Source organism: Marmota monax, unplaced genomic scaffold (assembly GCF_021218885.2).
Source record: "Marmota monax isolate L192 unplaced genomic scaffold, Marmota_monax_Labrador192_F-V1.1 WCK01_AAM20220418_F8-fsc00037, whole genome shotgun sequence".
In the NCBI taxonomy this organism is placed as follows: domain Eukaryota; kingdom Metazoa; phylum Chordata; class Mammalia; order Rodentia; family Sciuridae; genus Marmota; species Marmota monax.
In genome coordinates, this window is record NW_026693245.1 from 7710784 (window position 1) to 7730617 (window position 19834).

Consider the following 19834-nt stretch of genomic DNA (forward strand, 5'->3'; position numbering starts at 1 on the left):
ATGATTCGTGAAGTTGATTGAAGAGTTCATAGCAAAATTCTTTGTTCTATTTTCATAACTCTTTGATGCCAATTCAAAATAAAAAGAATTTTAAAGAATTTAAATGAGTCTTTTCATATCACTGTCTTCTTGGCCTTTGCTAAATTTCAATTGTTTCAGGTAAACTGACCTCAGGGTGCTATGACCTGTAGGGTAGCGTGTGCACCGCACAAACATGTTTGCTCTCCTAGCGTTAAAACAAAGGGATTGAGGAGACGGAATATGATTCACAGTTTTTGATCTTTGGCTTATGCCACATCCATTTACTGGGGGCTTACTATATGCCAGTTTTGTAGGAACAGAAGTATTAGGCTCCGAATGATCCATGAGAGAGGGAGAGCATGAGGAACGGAGAGAGAAAGGCTGACCCCCTCTCTTATGGGTCATCATGAGAGAAGAGACCAATAAAAAGCCTGTGTCGATCTTCTCAGATAAACCCTGAGTCCTAATTGGCTGTCTCACTTTCATAAATCAAGCTTGATTATTTCTCTTCCCTATTTCTCATATATGATCCACAAGACCAGTCCATGAAACTTCTGAAATCTCTCTAGGATCTGTCCACTTCTCTCCAGTCCAGGCCATAGTTACCTGGACAACATCAACATTTCCCCCACCACTTCCAGTGTATTTGCTCTTGTCCTCTCTGTTCTCTGGACAGCAGCCTCTGTGATTGTTTATAAAAAGAAAATTATTACGTCTGCTTAACATGCTTTGGTGACTTCCTCTTGCTTCAGGGCCCAAACCCCTATCATGATCCATGAGGTGTCCACCACCTGCTCCAGCCCACTCACCAGCCCCTTGCCCACCTCCCCCAAGCCATGCGGGCCCTGTCTCATTCCAGGCACTGGCCTATGCTATTTCCTCTTCCCCTGACTCTCGGCTTAGCCAACTCCTCATCAGTGTTTGGGTCTCCACTTAGCCATTCCATCCTCAGGGCAGTATGCTCTGATCCCAAGACTTCATCAGCAATTAACTTGAAGCTCTCACAGATCTTTTGTGAATTCATCTTGCAGATGAACACAGTTTCTTTCTTTCTTTCTTTCTTTCTTTTTTTTAATTATAATTTCCATTTTATTTTTTTCCAGAAGATAGCTTTTCTTCACTCATTAAGGATGGATGCAGTTCCTTACATGGGCTTTGGTGGAGGTTGTGGGGCAGCACCAGCAGATCTAAAACGAGGTGGGGATGTCCGGTCCTTCTGGGCTTCACGAGATCGATTCCTGACTACCTTGCTCTGAATGGCACAACTCACACAGTAATGCAGCTTCACATACAGCTTGGGAAGCACATCAGCGTCGAAAACACTTGCTTCGGAAATGTCCCTGATGGCTGCGGCCTCCACGATGTTTCCAATGAGGAACTTCTTAATGGCCTTGTCCTTGGGCATGCACCTGGCACAGTTCGTGCAACGAATAGGCTGCACATGCCCGCGGCCCTTTTTCACACGACCATTATTCCTTCTTTTTTTGGTCATCTTGGAAGCGAGGACCCGGGAGAGGACATGACATCCGGCCCGACCTCTTATATAGCGCAAGATCCCTAAGCGCACATGGGGAAAACCCGTAGTATCGAGAACGGAAAAACACTTCCAAAAATTTCTTGATTACTTAGCGTTTCCAAAGAAACCCAGAGCAGACAGAGGTTCCTAGGGTTTATTTATGCATGGAACAAGTTACCTTTGGGACTACTTAGCATGCTGGCGGAAGAAAATTAGTGTTCTAGGTTTTGCGAGAAACATCGCGACACTCTGAACACAGTTTCTTATTAATTATTATACTATGGGAACCACATCTGTCCATCTCCATCCCAGTAACCCTAGTGGCCTTGATTGAGGTGAGTGTAGATCTCACCTCAATAAAGAAGGGTTAAAGAAAAAAAAATGACAGTTAAAGTTTCACCTAAGAAAAGCAAAAAGGAAGCATGAAACCCAATAGGATATCTGATCCACACCCACTGGGTCACCCATGTTTGAGCAAAACAGTGTAAAACCAAGAGAAACCTGTGACTTTCTCCTTTCACTTCAATGCCAGAAGTTAGCCTCATTTCCAAAAGAAAGGTTTTGATGTACAGGATCTATTCTCGAAAGAGGAGAGCTGCTTTTTGACCTAAATCCATTTTCCCTCAGTTTTTAAGAAGTTCTGCTGACTTCTGGTAAACAATATTTAATAATCCATATTCTACATGGATTTATTAAACTCTAATCCCATTTCCTCTCAGTCTTTTCAAGCCTGTGGAGTCTTAATTATTTCAGTCTGCCTTTATATAGCAACTCCTCCCACTCCTTGTGTCAGTTGCTCTTCTTTGGCCATGTTTTAGTTCCATTAAGTGTTCCCCTACGAGATTTGTGACTGCAGCTATAAGCAGCCTTCTCGATACCAACACAACACGTCCCATCCTGGATTTGCAAGAAAGCTAGCTGATATTGTTTCACTTTTTGCAAACTTTTCCTCAAGTCTCCCAGACTCTTGATGAGAGTCCTATGTATGTATGTGTATGTACCTCCTTGAAGTCGGCCCCTGACTCACAGCTGTTCACACTAAGCAGAGGTCATCTGTGCTCTGCTGTGACGGGACACACTGCTCACATCTGTTTCTATAGCTGGGCTGCTTTGGTCTCTGCTGAAGGAAGCAGAGAGAGATCCTATTCCAGCTCTAGAGATGCCCGCTGCTGCTTAGCTCCAGTGCCAGAGTTCCTATGGACGGTCTCTTAGAGGGGGATGGACCCAACTATTGTGATCCAAATTACTATAAATCCTAAATACAAAATGAAATTATATGTAGCTGATTGCTTTTATTGCCCTGTTCAAATTATTTACAAATCATTCATACACCAATATTATTCAACATATTTTAGCCCAAAGTTCTATAATTCCATCTTCATATTGTTCTTGATATCTGGAGTGTAAAAACTTCTGTACCCAAATCCATTAATCATCACCTGTTAACTTATTCCAGGACACCAGAGACACTTCTGACAGAACACACAATTTAGCAATGACATTCCACTTCTCTGCTTTTTCTATATACTTCCCAGGACTGTCACCTGTACCCCCCTGGTTCCAGTTGCACAGAATGCAAAGATACCAAACATGGCAACTCCCCTGGCACACGTTCACCGCTTTCCTGAATTCCAGTCTCTGTAGTTCCAACTGTTTTTGAAGACCCCAAATTAAATCTGAGCAAATTAAAAGTCTACCCCCAAAACTCAGGCTATGGAAATAAGGCATTTGGGAAAATAAATGCAACACTGACATTATTACAAGGCAGAATCTTTGAGATAAACTACAGAATCCTGAAAGTAAAAATGTATTTGAAGTAAATAAATACATCCCATGGCAAATGGGAAAAGTGTCAGACTTTGAGCCAACAAAATAAAACTTGTAAGAGTATATCATTTCAAATGGTGGGAGGGAAGAGGGTGTTCGTGGTGTTTGAGTCAGTTCCGAAAAGCTGTACAGAGTTTTCTTTTTTTTTCCCCCCTGGTTTTGTTTAAAAACTTACTGAGGCTTTGGATCTTATAGTCAATTTACTTAAAATTACTCATTTTGGCCTCTAGACTATACTGTACCAAAGTTCATTGTGTTTGTCTCCTATAGCAGCTCCTGCATTGTTGAGAGTCAGCCCTTTTCACCGCTGTTCAATGAGAAACACAATGCCGTCGGGCAGTCCTGACAGCAAGCGGCAAACTCGGGCTTCATTCCCAGGCCAGACACTAAGGCATTGTGTAGCTCTGCCCAAGCCTCATAAACCTATCCATGCTTCAGTTTCCCCATGATTAACCAGTAACGTTTAACACTATCTGTCTCTTCCATTCTTCAGGAGGATGTTATGAGGCATGGGTTCAACGCATTATTCTACTAAGAAAGGCGCCAGACGGGTAAATAACTGTTCATCACGATGCTCATTTTCCTAAGATATCTTTGCTGCTAGTTAGCTTCCTGGGCAAGGGCCTGGCAGCCCGACATAACAGCCCAGACTGGAGTAATTCCCCTTCTTTTAACCCACAGCTGCTTCTACAAGTTCCATCCCATCCCAGTTCAACCCAAGACGCGCACACACACACAACACTGCCCTCACTTGCAGCAGGAAATAGAAAACAAAGCCAGTCTGAATTATAATTATGTCCTCTGGGGGGCAACCAAGGTCATGGTCTCCCTCTGACTACTTGAGTTCACCAGGTTTCCCCCGCCCTTCAGGGTCAGTTATGAGTCACTCCTTTTTGAAAGAACCTATGAACCTATCTACCACATCATGCCAAGACACAGAACATTTCCTCCTGGCATGTGTGCACAAACTTCTACCTATGTTCTTTATGAAATGGTAGGTCCTGAGAGAGGCCGACTGGCTACAGCATAGCTTTTGGGAAAATCATATAATCATATGCTCTTTAGTTGAAATATGGAGCACTCAAAATGCAGAATCATAAACATTGGGAATATCTGCTTGAAGAAGAAACAGGGCCACATGGGTTAGGAATAAAATATAAGCAAAAGATTACATTGCAAGGTAAAATGAAGGCTTGCATTTCAGTCTGGTGGTTCTGCCCCAAGACAGCAAGACCATCTTAAAACATCCCCGGCTCCATTTGGGAATAGTGTCAGGGTTTAGCATAGCTGGCAGAGCACTGTACATGGTAGGCAGTCAGTGACTACTCGGTTACTAAGTCAATGATGTAAAGCATTGAGTGAGCACTTAACTGTGTACCTCATTCCCCTCACATTTCCATCTCACCCATCCTAACTACTTCCAAGCCATTCACTAGTCCCTCCAACAGTCTGGGAACTCACCCTTCTTACCACCAGGTCCTGTGCACTTGCAATGAAAGGCCCCCTGCCCTTCTCTCTTCTTTCTGCTGAGATGGCACCACCACCAAAAGTCCTCCTTGCCTCCCTCAGAGAACTAATCCTTCCTTGTCCTCCTTGGCCCTGTACACACACCTGCAGCACTGCAACTGACGCTATAGCACATGTTTGTTTGTTTGCTTATTTTTCTGATTTATCACCTAATAGAAATAGATACACAGACCCAAAGACATAGCCATTCTTGATCATATTACTGGTTCAAAAAGCTTAAATTTTACAGGCTTCTGAGGGTGGCCAAGCACCCAAACAAAGCAACAGAGTTGTCCTACAACTACATATTTCTGGATGAGAGATTTGCTCAAAAACCTCCCACTCTGGCACCAGCCCCTGCACTGCCAGTATTTCCAACCATCCTGAGTTGCTAAATTCCCAGCCTTTTGGGACATGGCATTTGTTTCAATTGATGCTCTGTCTTTCACCATGAATACAAGATTTTATTCTGAGCATGAATTCAATTTGATTGAAGCTCTGTATAGTTGCTGGAAATTTTTCTTCAGTCAGCTTTGGGAGTTCCTCACAGACACACAGTCACTGCCCAAGCCCCACAATGTTTCCTCCTTATTTAAATATGGGTCTCACCAGACAAAAAACCCAGGGCTCCTATCACAGACAGCCAGGTCTTTTTCTATGCAAGAGTGGGACCTGGCACAACAATGAGCAAACCCTTGTTAGATTAATGAAACATCTATAAGTCGGCACCTAAAGGCAAAAGAATACTCAGCCATAACTTTGACTAGATACAATTCTCACGTAATTTGGCTTCAAAACCAGAAAGAAGCACCTGCACATTTAACCCTCACCAGTTTTCACAATGCAAAAGAAGTTTTTGAAAGTAAGTCAATTTCTGGAAGTGTTTTCTAATACTAAGAATGTTCAATGAATAAAACATGAAGAAGTTCTTAAATATCTGAAGTGACCTGATTTAGAACACAATGTTTTCCAAGTCTATAATAGTCAAATATGGGTCTGTCTTTTGAAAATCTAACCCCAATACAAAATACAACAGGAGGCCAAATGTGTTAGAGGATTAGTCAGAGCTGCTTGAGCTCTGTAAGAGACATGACAACTGGTGGGTGTCTTAGTAAGTCAAAAACAAAAACAAAGACAGCTAGTACTATTGAGTGCCATATGTAGGTAATTTATGGATAGTAATTCACTTATTCCCTAGAACAATTCAGTAAGAAAAGTACTCTATGACTCCCATTTTAAGATAAGGAAACTGAGGCTTAAAGTCAAGCAACTTGTCTACAACGAACTGGATTCAAACCCTGGAGGTCTGGCTCCAGAGCTATTTGCTGAGCCACTGGAATGATAAGCTTCTACCATCTGAGGGTGTGTCATGCGGAAGAGACCTCAGAGCCATTCTATGCAGAGGGCAACACGATTCTTTAAAAATGAACTAGGGAGCTATTAAATGGCAAAGTTGGGGGTTGAGTCAGGAGTGTCCAGCACCAGGACCCCCGCTCATGTCCTCTTGGCTCTGGGTCTGCCATGTCCATAGGCAGAGGTCAGAGCATCAGAAATGGGGCATTTCTGCTGTTTTCAAGATGTGGAAGAATTCTTTAAGTTTACCTATGTAGCTGAAGAGAAAGATGCCTGGACAGGAAGAAGGTGTTGCTAGGCTCCTTCACTGGCACCGTTAGCTTTCTGGCTAACAGTACCTTTCATTCCAGGCAAAGCGACCTTGCAGTGTTTTCCCCCAAGTTAGAAAATGTGGGTGAGAAGCAGAATCCTTAAGGTTCCTGTGAGCTGAATTAGGGAACAGGGAAGGAGGAGAGGGGCCTGGCTGGGATGGAAGACAAGGGATCCTGAAGAGCCACTGGCTTCTTTTTCCCACTGTGTGCCTCTTTCATTTAACCCTTCTTTATCCTCTGGAAAGGACAAAGCTTGTCTATAGAGAGAAGCCCATGCTGGCCATTGAGATTTCTGATTCCACGCCAGGCAGTGAGGAAAAAAGAAATCTCTAGTAGAACAGTCCTCAAATTTTCCTCCTTAAAATACATGTGCAAGTAAATTTGAATGCAACTGCCAACTTATTTCAACTGTCTTTTGAAAATAAATAAATAAGCAAATACTGAATAAAATAAAATTTGTTGAGGGAGAATATGGGAGAAAATGCACAAATAAATGGGGTTGTATGGAAATGCACATGAGGGAAATGATCTATAGGAAACACAAAATCTCTTAGCTAGTCCTGTCTATTTGTATAAAGAAAAATGAATGCCAAATATGCCCATGTGTCTTGGAATAACTAGTTGTTCCTGCAAACAGGTGAAAAGAATAAGTTCAAGACGGCACCTAGGGCAACAGAAAAAATAAGCCAGTGATGGAGCACTGACAAGAGTGCCCTTGACCACCAGACACCACCCAGCAGAAGACTTCCCCGTGCAGTAAGAGCAATCCACTTTTCGAGGTGAAAATCCTGTCACTCTTTAAAACCCTAGCGAGAAAAACAATAAATTGTTTTTACAGAAGATGGGTCAAACCTTTTGGCCATGTGGGCTGCTCCGAGCTCACAGACCAAGGCTTTGGCCCAGAATTGTCCCAGGGCTGAGGCTCCTGGCCAATACATCACACTGCCTCAGGACACTAAGTCTGTCTTTGCCTTACCCTTTGTATTTCTCAATCCACATTCCTTTTTGGGGTGAAATACTCCATTATTTCTGCTTTGTTCTGGGCTGTCTCCTGTCTCTGTCCCTATTAACTTGTGGCAACAAAAGAAACAAACAGAAGCAGGGGATTTCATGCTTAGCAGCTATAGACATTGGCCTCACGGCTTTGCAGAGGGGCAGACATCTGAGACTTTGAATGGAAGAGAGTGCCGCTGCACTGAACCAGACCAGGGGCCCACGTGGCTCCCAGTCTGTGTATCAGCCATCCTTGATCAGTAGCACCCGGGAGTCCTGGTATGTGTGTTTCACCATGAGCCAAAAGTGAGATTTTGAAAGTTAGGGCATGTCTCAGATAATTAGATTTGAAGAAATCCCAGATTCTCACATATTCCTACCTATACAAAACTTCAGATCTTCTCAAGTTGGAAACTTTAAAAAAAAAAAAAAATTCCTATTTCTCTGATGTAAAATTGAAAAAGAGAGCTAGGTAGGCTGAAAATAAATGTGTCTTTCTTATTTTTAAAATGTAATTCTTATCTTGAAATGGTTAGATGGAAAATTCTAATGTTCTAATGTTTAAATACCAGTTTTATAATAACAGTATTATCCAATAAAACCAGCAATAAAATCCCCAGGCACTGTTGTCTATAATAGAACCCAAGCTTTATATCTTTTCATAAATATCTGCATATCAGAGTTTTACCTAGGTCAGTTTCAGATCATACAGTATTTTTTTGTTAAAGAACAAATAAAATATACAAATTTAGTTGAAGCTAATATATTGATATACAATGACCACTGTTTTGGTCATTATCTTAACAGACATTTCTAAACAGAAAGTAGGGCATAAAAGAAAACACTCAGCATTCCTTACCAAGGGCATTTTTCTGTATGTTATACACTTGGTGTTGGGTTGGATCTGGAATGTTGCCTAAAGTTTCTTGTGTGTTCAGAGATATGGGAATTTTAGAAAATGACTGGATCATAAGGCTCTGAATTCATCCGTAGATTAATCCATTAATGGCTGAATGAATTACCGGGAGGAAGGTGGAACCCAGCTGGAGGAAGAAGTTCACCAGAAGCGTGCCTTGGAAGGGTTTACCTTCCCTCCCTTTCTTTCTCTGCTTCCAGCTGCCATGAGCTAACAGTTTTCCTCTCCCACACTCTTTCAACATGATCTTCTGCCTCACCTCAGGTCTAAAGCAATGGAGCTAGGCCAACCACAAACTGAATCAATAGGAACTATGAGCAAAAATAAATCTTTCCAAGTTGTTCTTGTTAGGTGTTTTGGTCATAGCAACTAAAAGCTGCCTAACACTCATGGGGAAGAGTCAGGTCATGAGCACATTTAAAGAAGAGCTAGGACCCCTAGGTATACCTTCGAATGTATCACCTACAAATCCCCAAGAAAAATCCCAACAAAATACCTTCTATCCAAAGTTGATATTTTTGAACTGGAGATGAGGAGACTTGCAACCAAAAAGAGAAAAACAAATCAAACTAATATTGTTTTTCCTATAATCCCTAACAGTGGAAATCTTACTCTATTTCTTCACTACACAATCTTTGGGGCCTTTCTAAAGATACAGTTCTGTCCTGCATATTCTTTGTCACCAATTCCAATACATCTGTCCACCTCTGCGTCTAATACCTTCCTGTTCCTCCTCTGTCTTAAATCATTTGATCAGGCCATCACCACAGTCCCCTGGACAACTATACACTCTCTGCTGGAGTAACTAGCTGAGGTCTCATCCAATTCCAATTCAGTCTCCAAATGCTATGATATTTCTATAATACACATAAGATCATTTCCATAATTTAAAATCCTCCTATGGCCACCTATACCTGTCTGGATAATGCCCAAATTCTTTCTCTAAGCAAACAAGGATCTTTATGATCTTGCTTTTGCCTTCATTTCTGGTCTCCAATGGTTTTTAGGGAGATTACATAAAATAATGTCTGCAAAGCATTCCAAACAGAATTCAACACATAAAACTTAACTGACCATATTATTCTTGTTATTTTCCCACTATATACCTGGCCCATATGCCTATCAAAAACAGACTTCTGTGCAGTTTCTGATCTATTCTCGTACCTGCTCCATATGATCCAAAAAGCCCACCCTCTGCCTATACATCATTCCCTACTATCTTCCTCTGGCTAGACATCCTTCAAAATTCAGTCCAATGATCATTTCTTCCATGAACATATCTGTGTCCCTCAGCCTGATTTAAATGATCTTCCTCAAACTTCCTTAGCACCTTTTCTGTTCTACTATCATAACACTCATTATTAGATCAAACAAAGTTGACTTACTGCCATCTTCCTCCACTAGACTTAGAAGTAGTTCCTATATTGAAATACTCCAATTGTGGACCTTGGGTGTCTGACCCAGAATCTACCACAGGATAAGACGTGGTCTGGTGAGTAAGTGCCCAGCTTTGATGAAATGCACAGTCAGACACGCTGAAATTGAGCCCCATTCGTATCAGAACAAGTGACTTTACCTGGAGCTGTAACCTAAGCTAGAAATAGGGATCATCTCACAGGATTATTGGGAGTAGTTTGTGAGGCAGTACTTACCAAATGTTCAATAATCAATAGGTATTATAATCATCAAGATTACTGTTTTGAGATTTTTCCCTTAATGTTTAGCTAAAGAAAACTAATTTTTGTGACCACTAATCATGATTCTTTTCACAGTATGTAATTGAAGATAATTCAGGGTTTGGGTTTATTTTATCATCTATTTGGCCAAAAGATCTGATTTGATCCACCAAATAACAATGGCTAACACAGACAATCCTTTGGTTTGCTATATAGTAAGAAAAATTAAAAAGTGTCACAATATATTTTTAATATAGAGACAGAGTATTGTTGGATTTTTTTTTCCTTCCCCTGAAAATGGGAAACTCCTAAAAAAGCTACTTGAAACATACTGGTCTATGCTAACAGTTAAATCCATTCTCTTTGAATATGAATCTCTATGCAGACTCAGACAAAAACATAACGGGGCGGATGTGTATAATCCCTGTGCATCCTCAAATCACGGTGGTTTAACTGCTGACAGGACAAATGTTTACTAAGGTCTAGCCCTGAAGAGCCAATACAGTGAGCTAGATGTTATCTCGCCTCACACATCCACACACGTGCCAGACAGATTCTGATTGCAAAGTCTGTTGTTGGTGATGGGAGAAGCAGAAAGGGCACAGCTGGATGTTTCAGATCCACAGCTGAGCTGGCAGCAGTGGTGGTTCAAGACATCTTCTCGCCTTAAAAGCTGGAATTAATCTGAGAGAGTTATTTAAAGGTGTGTTTTATTAAAGAGGCACTTTCTGACTACTGTCAAATGCCAGAGAAAAAGCCAAGGCACATCTAATTAAGATCATCTCCAAGATATTCAATTGAATTTGTTCATTATCAACAACTCACTTATCAAAAATCAGACGCTAACAAAAATAATCAGTTCCTCCAAAAGATTAAAAGTAGCACGTGGACTTATATATATTAAAAATGTTTTTAGTGTCTGTTTTATTTTATTTTTCGAAAATAATATAGGCACAAATGCCTTAAAGTATGTTCATTTCAGTTACAGCCCAAATTGTACACATGACAAAAAGAATCACATAATGTTTTGATGGAGATATTAGAGGGATACCATGCACTTGACATTCTTAACTACCGTCCTACTAAAAGGAAGGCTGAATATCATCATTCTCTCCCTCTCCCATCAAATAAAGCACCCACTCCATCAAGAGTTCTCAAACTACTAGGAAAATACATTTGAGCATTCTAAGTGTGTTTTTAAAAGGGTGCCCTCCTTTTTCTTTTGTACCAGACAGGGTTCTAATGCTAAATAAGATAAGAGCAATGCCCTGGAAGGATTCTGATAATTCACAGAATTGAGAAAAAGGCTAAAGAACTGCAACAATGAAAACAGCCCAGGTTATAAGGCAGCAAGCACTATGAGCTCAGGCGCTGTCACCGACACCAACTGCCTGACACCCTGTGCCAAACTGCACCGCAACCAGGAGTGTACCCTCTGAAGGCTTTAGCAATGGGCTACGGAGCTTCAGTACCCAGCTAGCTAAGCTAGGGCCATGGCTGACAGGAAATTGAGGGGAAAAAAAAAAAAAGTCATCCCTTACTCCAGCAATGAAAAGGAGCCCTGACTCCACACTGTGGGAAAATCCACATTGTAGGATTTTCCCCAAAGTATTCATTTGCAGGGCAGCCAAAACCAGCAACAACTATACATTTTATCCTTTGGCTCAGGAGAGAAGCGGACTTATCTTTTACTACAATTTAAAGACATATCCTAGTCAAAACAATATTTGTTCATCTTGTACTTCAATAAACCTACTCTGATGGAAAATGCTTAGAGAAGTCAGGTTGATTCCTGGCAGAGGACAGGTGAAGAGCTAGTAGAAAATATGGCCTGGATTTTCCTGAGCAAACAGGTTTTGCCCTCTTAGTGTCCCATTTGTGAGCTGCTATTTAACACTTAGTGCTCCCATTCTATGGGCATTCCCTTCTTCCTTCCCATACTTCTGCAAATAAACTATTACATGTAAGAAGAGGTGGGCAGGTTGTGTACATGGAGGAGGAAAATGCCTGACAGCTCCTGTGTTCATACATGCATATTTTTGCTTTCCTTTCAACTTCAGTTATCTTATAGGAGGAAAATGGGCCAAGGCATACTTGCAGTCCTGTTCAGCACCTAGCCTTTGTAAATTAGAAACAAAAGCACAGTGGGGTAGTCTGAACAATTGTTTGTCACTAGAAACATAGATATAAACTCCATTAAACTATTTAAGGATGTGTGATTGGGATTATATTTTCTTTTTTAAATAAAACCACCATGCTTTTCAACATGTTTATCTAAGTAATGTATAATCCTTCAAGCCTCCCTGCTCCAATTTGCAAATCACACCATAATCAGGAAGCAACTATCACAACAAAAAACTACTCACTTGGAACATGCAAAAAAAGAAGAAAAAAAAAGAGCAATCATATTTATGGTTAGCAAAAGTAAAACATGGTTCTTGGCTAACAAATTCAACTTTCCCCACAGAATAAAATCTGAAGGCTTGCAGTAAATTGTCACATTAAAGAAGAAATAGTGGGAGAACAGAGTAGAAGGCAAATGATTAGATGAAAGAAGATATCTTTTTAAAAAAGGATATCGTGCCTCATTTGTTTGGTGAATCTGTGGAAATGATGATATTTTGTACAAGGAATTATGACTCTACCCTGGACAGACTCTGCAGATCCCCACGGCTCTCCGTAACTGAGAAGAGAACTATTCAGGAGTCTTTCATTTGTGTTTAAAAAGACCCTCAAGAAAATCGTTCACAGACATATTAGTGTTTGCCAGAGATACAATATTCAATGCCAAAAGAGTTAAGAAAAATGTATTTGAGAGAATCAGGATTCATATGACAACCATACAAGGACATTACTAGAAAAAGAGCAAAAATTCTCTATGTAAAAATATGAAATAAAGAATTTTAGTCTTAAAAGAATTCTGCATGTGTTAAAGTAAGACCTCACTGTCACATAATCTGGGGGCACAGGGATTGGGTGGAGGATTTTTAAATTACCATGAGGTTATCTTAACCAACAGGACTTTCAAAGCAAATTATACAATAAAAACAATAGCTTTCTCTTCAGTCCTATCCATTTTAAATTTCTTATCAATTAATCATTTCTCTGTGCCCAAAAGAGCACAAGAGATATGGTATGTTAAAACATGAGATTTAGAAGAGCTGAGGATATAGCTTAGTTGGTAGAGAGCTTGCCTCACATGCACAAGGTCCTGGGTTCAATTCCCAGCACACAAAAAATAACAATAATAATAATAATGAGATTTTGAACTAATATATTACATGATGTTAAATTTTACTTCTTATATGCTTTTTTTATTTAAGCCACATTTAAGTTCTTCACAGAAAAAACTGAGAAGTGAATTAGCCAGACAATTAAAGGATGCACAGCAAATACAGTTTGATCAAACAGGGGCAAGAAATATAAATCACGTTCAACTCAGGCTAATTTTGGATTTCAAACTTTCAAGGACTGAGGGTGAACACTAAATAACTATGATAACTTCTGGCCTGGGGGATGATATGGTCTCAGCAGCATGACTGTTGTAGTGAATCTCTTGAAAACTTCTAAGGTAGTTTACATTAAAAGTACCCAATATTTACTATAAGTAGACAAAAAGATTTCAAAAAAAAAAAAAAAAGATTTAGGAAACAAAATGCACAATGTTAAAATATCAACTCGTACTGATAATTCGTTGTACTTTAAATATGGGCACTTCTCATTTATACTACAATTCCCAACAACTTATTACTCCTAAACCAGCTGGGGCATCATTACTAAATAAACACAGAAGAAGAGGGTCACAAACAGAAGAAAAGTATAATTCAAAGATAATCTTTCACAGAAAAAGGACTCAAAATGCACAGAATATATATGAGCTGGGTGGGGCCGAGAGGTGGCTATTGTCCAGGACATGTCCTAGAAACTACCCACTGTGGGCTCCACTAGCCATTGTGATGCTTATCTTCACTTGTGTGTCCTGGGTCTCTACACTTTCTCCAGCCCACACCAGTGCTGAGAGGCCCCTATGGATCCCACTGATGGGCACTTATGCCTGCTGGCTTCTAGTTAGATGTGGCAGATTAAAGTCACCAGCAAGAGAAGGCATTAAGAGAATGAAATTGAGTTACTCTGACTTCCTACTTGTGAGGCCAAAAAGGGCTCCCTGCATCCCTTGAGCAGGAATCACATCCCTTATCAGGTGAACCCTCTACTAAGCCTTCTCTGACTCTGGGGTCCAAAAAGAGCTCTCTCTTTTTTTGCTCTTTGGGGACAAGGAGTAGGTTCTGGGTGCCCTGTCTACACTTTCATAAATGATAGTCCTATTAGTTAACTCTCCTAAAATTACCAATTTGAAAATGCCATCTATTTCCTGACAGAAACCTAAAGAGTAGAAATGAAATGAAATCAAGGATGATGCCTAGATTTGGAACTTAAACAACAAAGGAATTAAGGTTTGGGGATAATGGGATGGGAAAATTTGATTTTGGATACATCTGAGATGTCTATTATGAGACATCCACATGAAAATGTCAAGTATAAGAGCTGATAATTGAGCCTGGAGATCTAAGAAAGAGGTCACAGTTGAAGATACTAATATGACAATCACTGGATGGTTGAGGGGGTAATGAGTTAGGGAGTTCGTATGCATGGAGTGAGATTCTTGGTATATTTGCACAGAAAAGACTGTATTTACTTTGGCAAATTTAAATGATTAAAGCTAGAAACGTAAAGATTTGCTATTTCTATACCTTTAAGTTTATCTTATAGAACCCATTATTCTAGTTATAAACCAAGTAAATCCAGGCTGGGATTATGGCTCAGCAGTAGCGTGTTCACCTAGCACATGTGAGGCCCTGCGTTTGATCCTCAGCACCACATAAAAATAAGTAAAATAAAAGTTAAAAAAAATAAACCAAATAAATCCTAGCAATAACTTTTAATAGGAACTTTAACATTTAGTCTTATTAGCACTTAAAAACTTAACTTACATTTGCAAACTTAATATATTCTATTTTCTTCTTAAAGTGCTTCAAACACTTCAAAAAATGTTTCCAATTATTAACTTCTTAAAACTCCAGCAAATTAAACACAAAACTTGGTGAATCTAGAATTCTCAAATATTCCACTTCTAAATACAAAAACATTTATACTAACAATCATACTAAATCACTTATTCAACTTGATAATTATAACAATTAAAGATTATTTTCAAACCAAAGTTTCAATACTGTGCCATTTGCCTCATAATTTTTCTCCATAATTCTACATTGCAAAATTTAACAGAGAGTCGTGATTTGGATTCTTCCCCACCATACTGATCAGTCATGTGGATAATTCTTTTTCAAGTCACTACAACATAAATATCATGCCTCAAACATGGTATGGTTGGTGGCATGTACCCTAGACTCAAGTAACCAATTACCTAATTTTCATCTGAAATTTGGATCAGCAATATCAGTCCTAGGTTGTACCTAAATCATTTCACTAGTTTAGTAAATTCTGCATTTCTTTGTCATTTTAATGTCTTCATCTCTAGCTCTAAGAGGACACTGAAGTCAACACTGTGGGACAAACTGTCCTGCTCTGCTCAAAACAACAATCCCTCCACTAGGCTGTACCCTTCAACCTGCTCAACAAGGTGGTTAAAGCAGCCCTCTGCTCCGGTCCTGCACCAAGTTTCTCCTTATCATTGGGTATCCCCACAAACATATATTACACTGCTTGCTTTTCCATCCTGCCTAGAGAAAGAGGAAGAGAAGAAAAGAAAAAAGGAAGAAAAGAGAAGGAGAAGGACAGAGAGAGGAGAAAAAGAAAACAACAGACAGCAATAAAACAAACTGAGAAAAATCAATGAAATCAAACAATTTTTTGAAAAGATAACAAAATTGACAAAACTTTAGCTATATGGACTAAGAAAAAGAAGCATCAAATCACTAAAACCAGAAATTAAAGTGGGACATTACTATTGATTCTACAGAAATACCGACTACACTAGAGTGCTCTGAACAATTATTCTCCCACAAATTATATAAAATTTAGCTGAACTAGACAAATTTCTAGAAATGCAAACTGACTAGGACTAAATTGTGAAGAAACTGAAAATCTGAATAGACCTATAACTAAAAAATACATTGAAAAAGTAGTCAACAATCTGATAAAAATCCAACTTCACTGGAAGATTCTATCACACATTTAAAGAAGTACTAATATCCTCAAAATTTCCCCCCAAAACTGAAAGAACACTGATGCAAAAACTACCAACAATGTATTAGCAAATCAAATTCAATAACATTTTTTAAAAGTAAACACTTTTACCAAGTGCAATATATTCCTTAAAGGCAAGGATGGTTCGATATATAAAAATCTATTAATTTAATGTGCTACTTTAATGAAATGAAGGACAAAAGCCACATGATCATTTAATTGATACAGAAAAAGCATTTGACAAAATTCAACATCCTTTCATGATTAAACTAACACACTTCTCCTCCTTTCCTTCTTACTCCCCCAACCCTCAAAATTAGGCATAGAAAAGGACTATTTCAACATGATAAAATCCATACATGAAAAAACCAGTGTGACCACCAAACTCAATGATGAAAGACTTAAAACTTATCTTCTAAGATCAAAAACAAGGGAAGGACACACACTTTTACCACTTCTATTCCACCTATAACTGGAAATCCTAGCTAAAGCATTTAGGAAAAATAAATTAAAGTTATATAAATTAAAAAGAAAGAAGTAAAATTGGTCTCTGTAGATGATATAAGGTAGTTGCATATCTGTGTACTAAGAGTGAATACTCTGAAAAGGAAATTATGAAAACAATTCCATTTATAATAGCATGTAAAAGGATAAAAGACATGGGAATTAATTTAACTGAAGAGATGAAAAACATGTGAAAAGAAAACAAGTGCTGGGGCTGGACCTGGGGCTCAGTGGCAAAGCACCTACCTTGCACATGTGAGGCACTGGGTTCGATCCTCAGCACCACATAAAAATAAATAAACAAAATATTTTGTCTGTGTATAACTAAAAAATACTTTTAAAAAAGAAAACAAGTGTGGAAAGAATTAAAACATAAATGAAAACAATTCCATGTGCTCTGACTAGAAGACAATATTGACCTATAATCTATAGATTCAATGCAATCCCTATCAAAATTCCTACGATTTTTTTCCCAGCAATAGACAAACTCATCCTAAAATTCTTATTCAATCTCAAGGGATCATAGATGGACAAAACAACTTGAAAATTAAAAACAAAGCTGGAAGACTCATATTTTCAGCTTTCAAAACAAAACTGTACTAATAAAAATAGCGTAATGTCACCATAAAGACACATATAGACCAAAGCACATATCAGGAAACCCAGAAATAAACCCTCAAATGTGTGGTCAAATAATTTTTGACAAGAGTGCCAAGACCATTCAATGTGAAAAAGACGTTTTCCCCCCAATATTGTTGGGAAAACTGAATATACACACGTGCAAAAGAATGATTTTAACCTATTTCCTAGCATCATATATAAAAGCTAACTCCAAATGGAAAAAGTTCTACATATAAGACTTAAAACTATAAAACTCTTAGAAGAAGACAGAGCAGAAGCTTTAGGATATTGGATATGGCAAAAATTTCCTACTAGATATGACAACAAAGACACAAGGGACAAAAGGAAAAAAGACAAATTGGACTTAATGACAATTAAAATATTTTATGCACAAAAAGAAAATATCAACAATGTAAAAAGGCAACCCACAGCAAAGGAAAAATACTTGCAAATCATACATCTGATAAGAGATTAATATCCAGAATGTATAGAGAACTCCTAAACCTCAACAAAAACAGAAACTAAACAATGCTATTTAAAAATGGGCAAAGGACCCGAATGGTTGTTTCTCCAAAGATTTACAAAGAGACAGCAAGTACATGAAAAGTGGCTCATCACAAGGGCTGGGGTTGTGGCTCACTGTGGAGTGCTTGCTTAGCATGTGTGAGGCACTGGGTTCAATCCCCCCCCACACACACACACACACACACAAAAAAAAACTAAATAAACAAAATAAAGGTATTGTGTCCATCTACAACTAAAAATATTTTTTTAAAAAGTGGCTCATCACAATCACCTCCAAAAAGCCTCACCTCTTAATAACATCACATTGAATCTTAGGATCCAACTTTATTTAAGAATTGTGAGGGGACACACACTATCAAACTATAACAGCTACTGAAAACAAACCAACCAACCAGAAAATAACCAGTGTTGATAAGAATGTTGAGAAATGGAAAGCCTTGTGCATTGTGGGTAGTAATGTACATTAGCATAAGCACTATGGAAAACAATGTGGCGGTTCCTCAACAAATTACAAATTGAATTGTCCTATGATCCACTTATGTCACTTCATAAAGTATACACCCAAAAGAATTGAAAGCATGGTCTCAAAGAGATATTTGTACACTTGTGTTCACAGTAACATTATTCACAATAGCTAAAACATGGAAGCAAACCCCAAATGCACTGCCATGTGTACAATGGAATTTTAGTTAACCTCAAGAAGAAAGGAAGTTCTGGCGTATGTTACAACATGCATCAACCCTGAGTATATAAACCTAAGTGAAATAACTCAGCCTCAAAAAAGTTAATACTGTATGATTTTATTCATAAGAGATGCTTTTAGAGACAAAGTAGGATGGTGTGTTGCAGGGTCCAGGGAAGGAGGACAGGGGGACTTATTGAATAATGGGTTTAGAATTTCAGTTTGTAAGATAAGAAGTCATGGAGATAGAAAATACATTCATAACAATGTACAACTATTACCAACATCTATCACTGAACTGTACATTTAAAAGGGTTAATGTGGTAAATTTTATGTTCTTTGCATTTTACTACTATTTAAAAAATGGGGGGGGGGAACCCCTGCATAACTTATCACAAACCTATTCCTCCTGAAACTTTCCTTCTCTCGGCACTCCATTTTTTTTTTTTTTTCAGCTGCTCAAGCCAAAAACTCTAGATTGATCCTTGGCATCTCTTTTTCTCTAAATCTACACATTCAATCCATCAGGAAAATCTGTCAGCAACAACTTCAAAATATATCCAGAATCCAACTACTTCTCACCACCTCTACCCTTAACACTCTGGTCTAAGCCACTAGCATCTTTTGTCTTGATTACTGCAAGAGCCTTATAAACTGGCTCTCTGCTTCCACTCTAACCTCCCTATAGTCTATTTACAACACAGCAGTCAGAGCAACCATATTAAAATATGTCAGATCACATCTCTTTTCAACTTAAAATTCTCCAAAGATTCCCCATCTCAGTCATGATGAAAATCAAGGCACTTTTATTAAATTACAAGGTTCTCTAACATCTTCTACTACCTTCATCCTCTCTCTATCCCATTGCGTTACTGGGGTTCAAAAAAAACGATACCCATGAAGCACAACCCTTAAGCATGCTGAGTACTTTGAACTGAAGGATTGTGGAAGGCTGAGGTCTCTCTTTCTGTTCCCCTGTCTCTTGCTCCTCGTTCTCCCAATTGGCAAGTCATAGAAACCAGAATTTCCTTTTCCCAAGGCAGATTGTAGAAACTAGAATTCCTTTTACCCAAAGCAAGCTATAAAGCCTAAAAATATTATTTTAACATTCCACTGCCTTCTGTTGATGAAATTCTATACTGTATCCATATTTTTCTTGAATGGAAGGAATATATA

General features: G+C 38.8%; 2 protein-coding genes across 2 annotated transcripts in view; both read right to left on the reverse strand.

Annotated features, from left to right (window-relative positions):
• Positions 1–19834, reverse strand: part of Arl15 (ADP ribosylation factor like GTPase 15) — a 389889-nt gene that overhangs the window by 255020 nt on the left and 115035 nt on the right. The window lies entirely within an intron of this gene.
• Positions 1130–1550, reverse strand: LOC124100694 (small ribosomal subunit protein eS26-like). Its single transcript, XM_046456279.2, has one exon. The coding sequence runs from the start codon at positions 1511–1513 to the stop codon at positions 1166–1168; it is 348 nt and encodes a 115-aa protein (XP_046312235.1). The 5' UTR covers positions 1514–1550; the 3' UTR covers positions 1130–1165.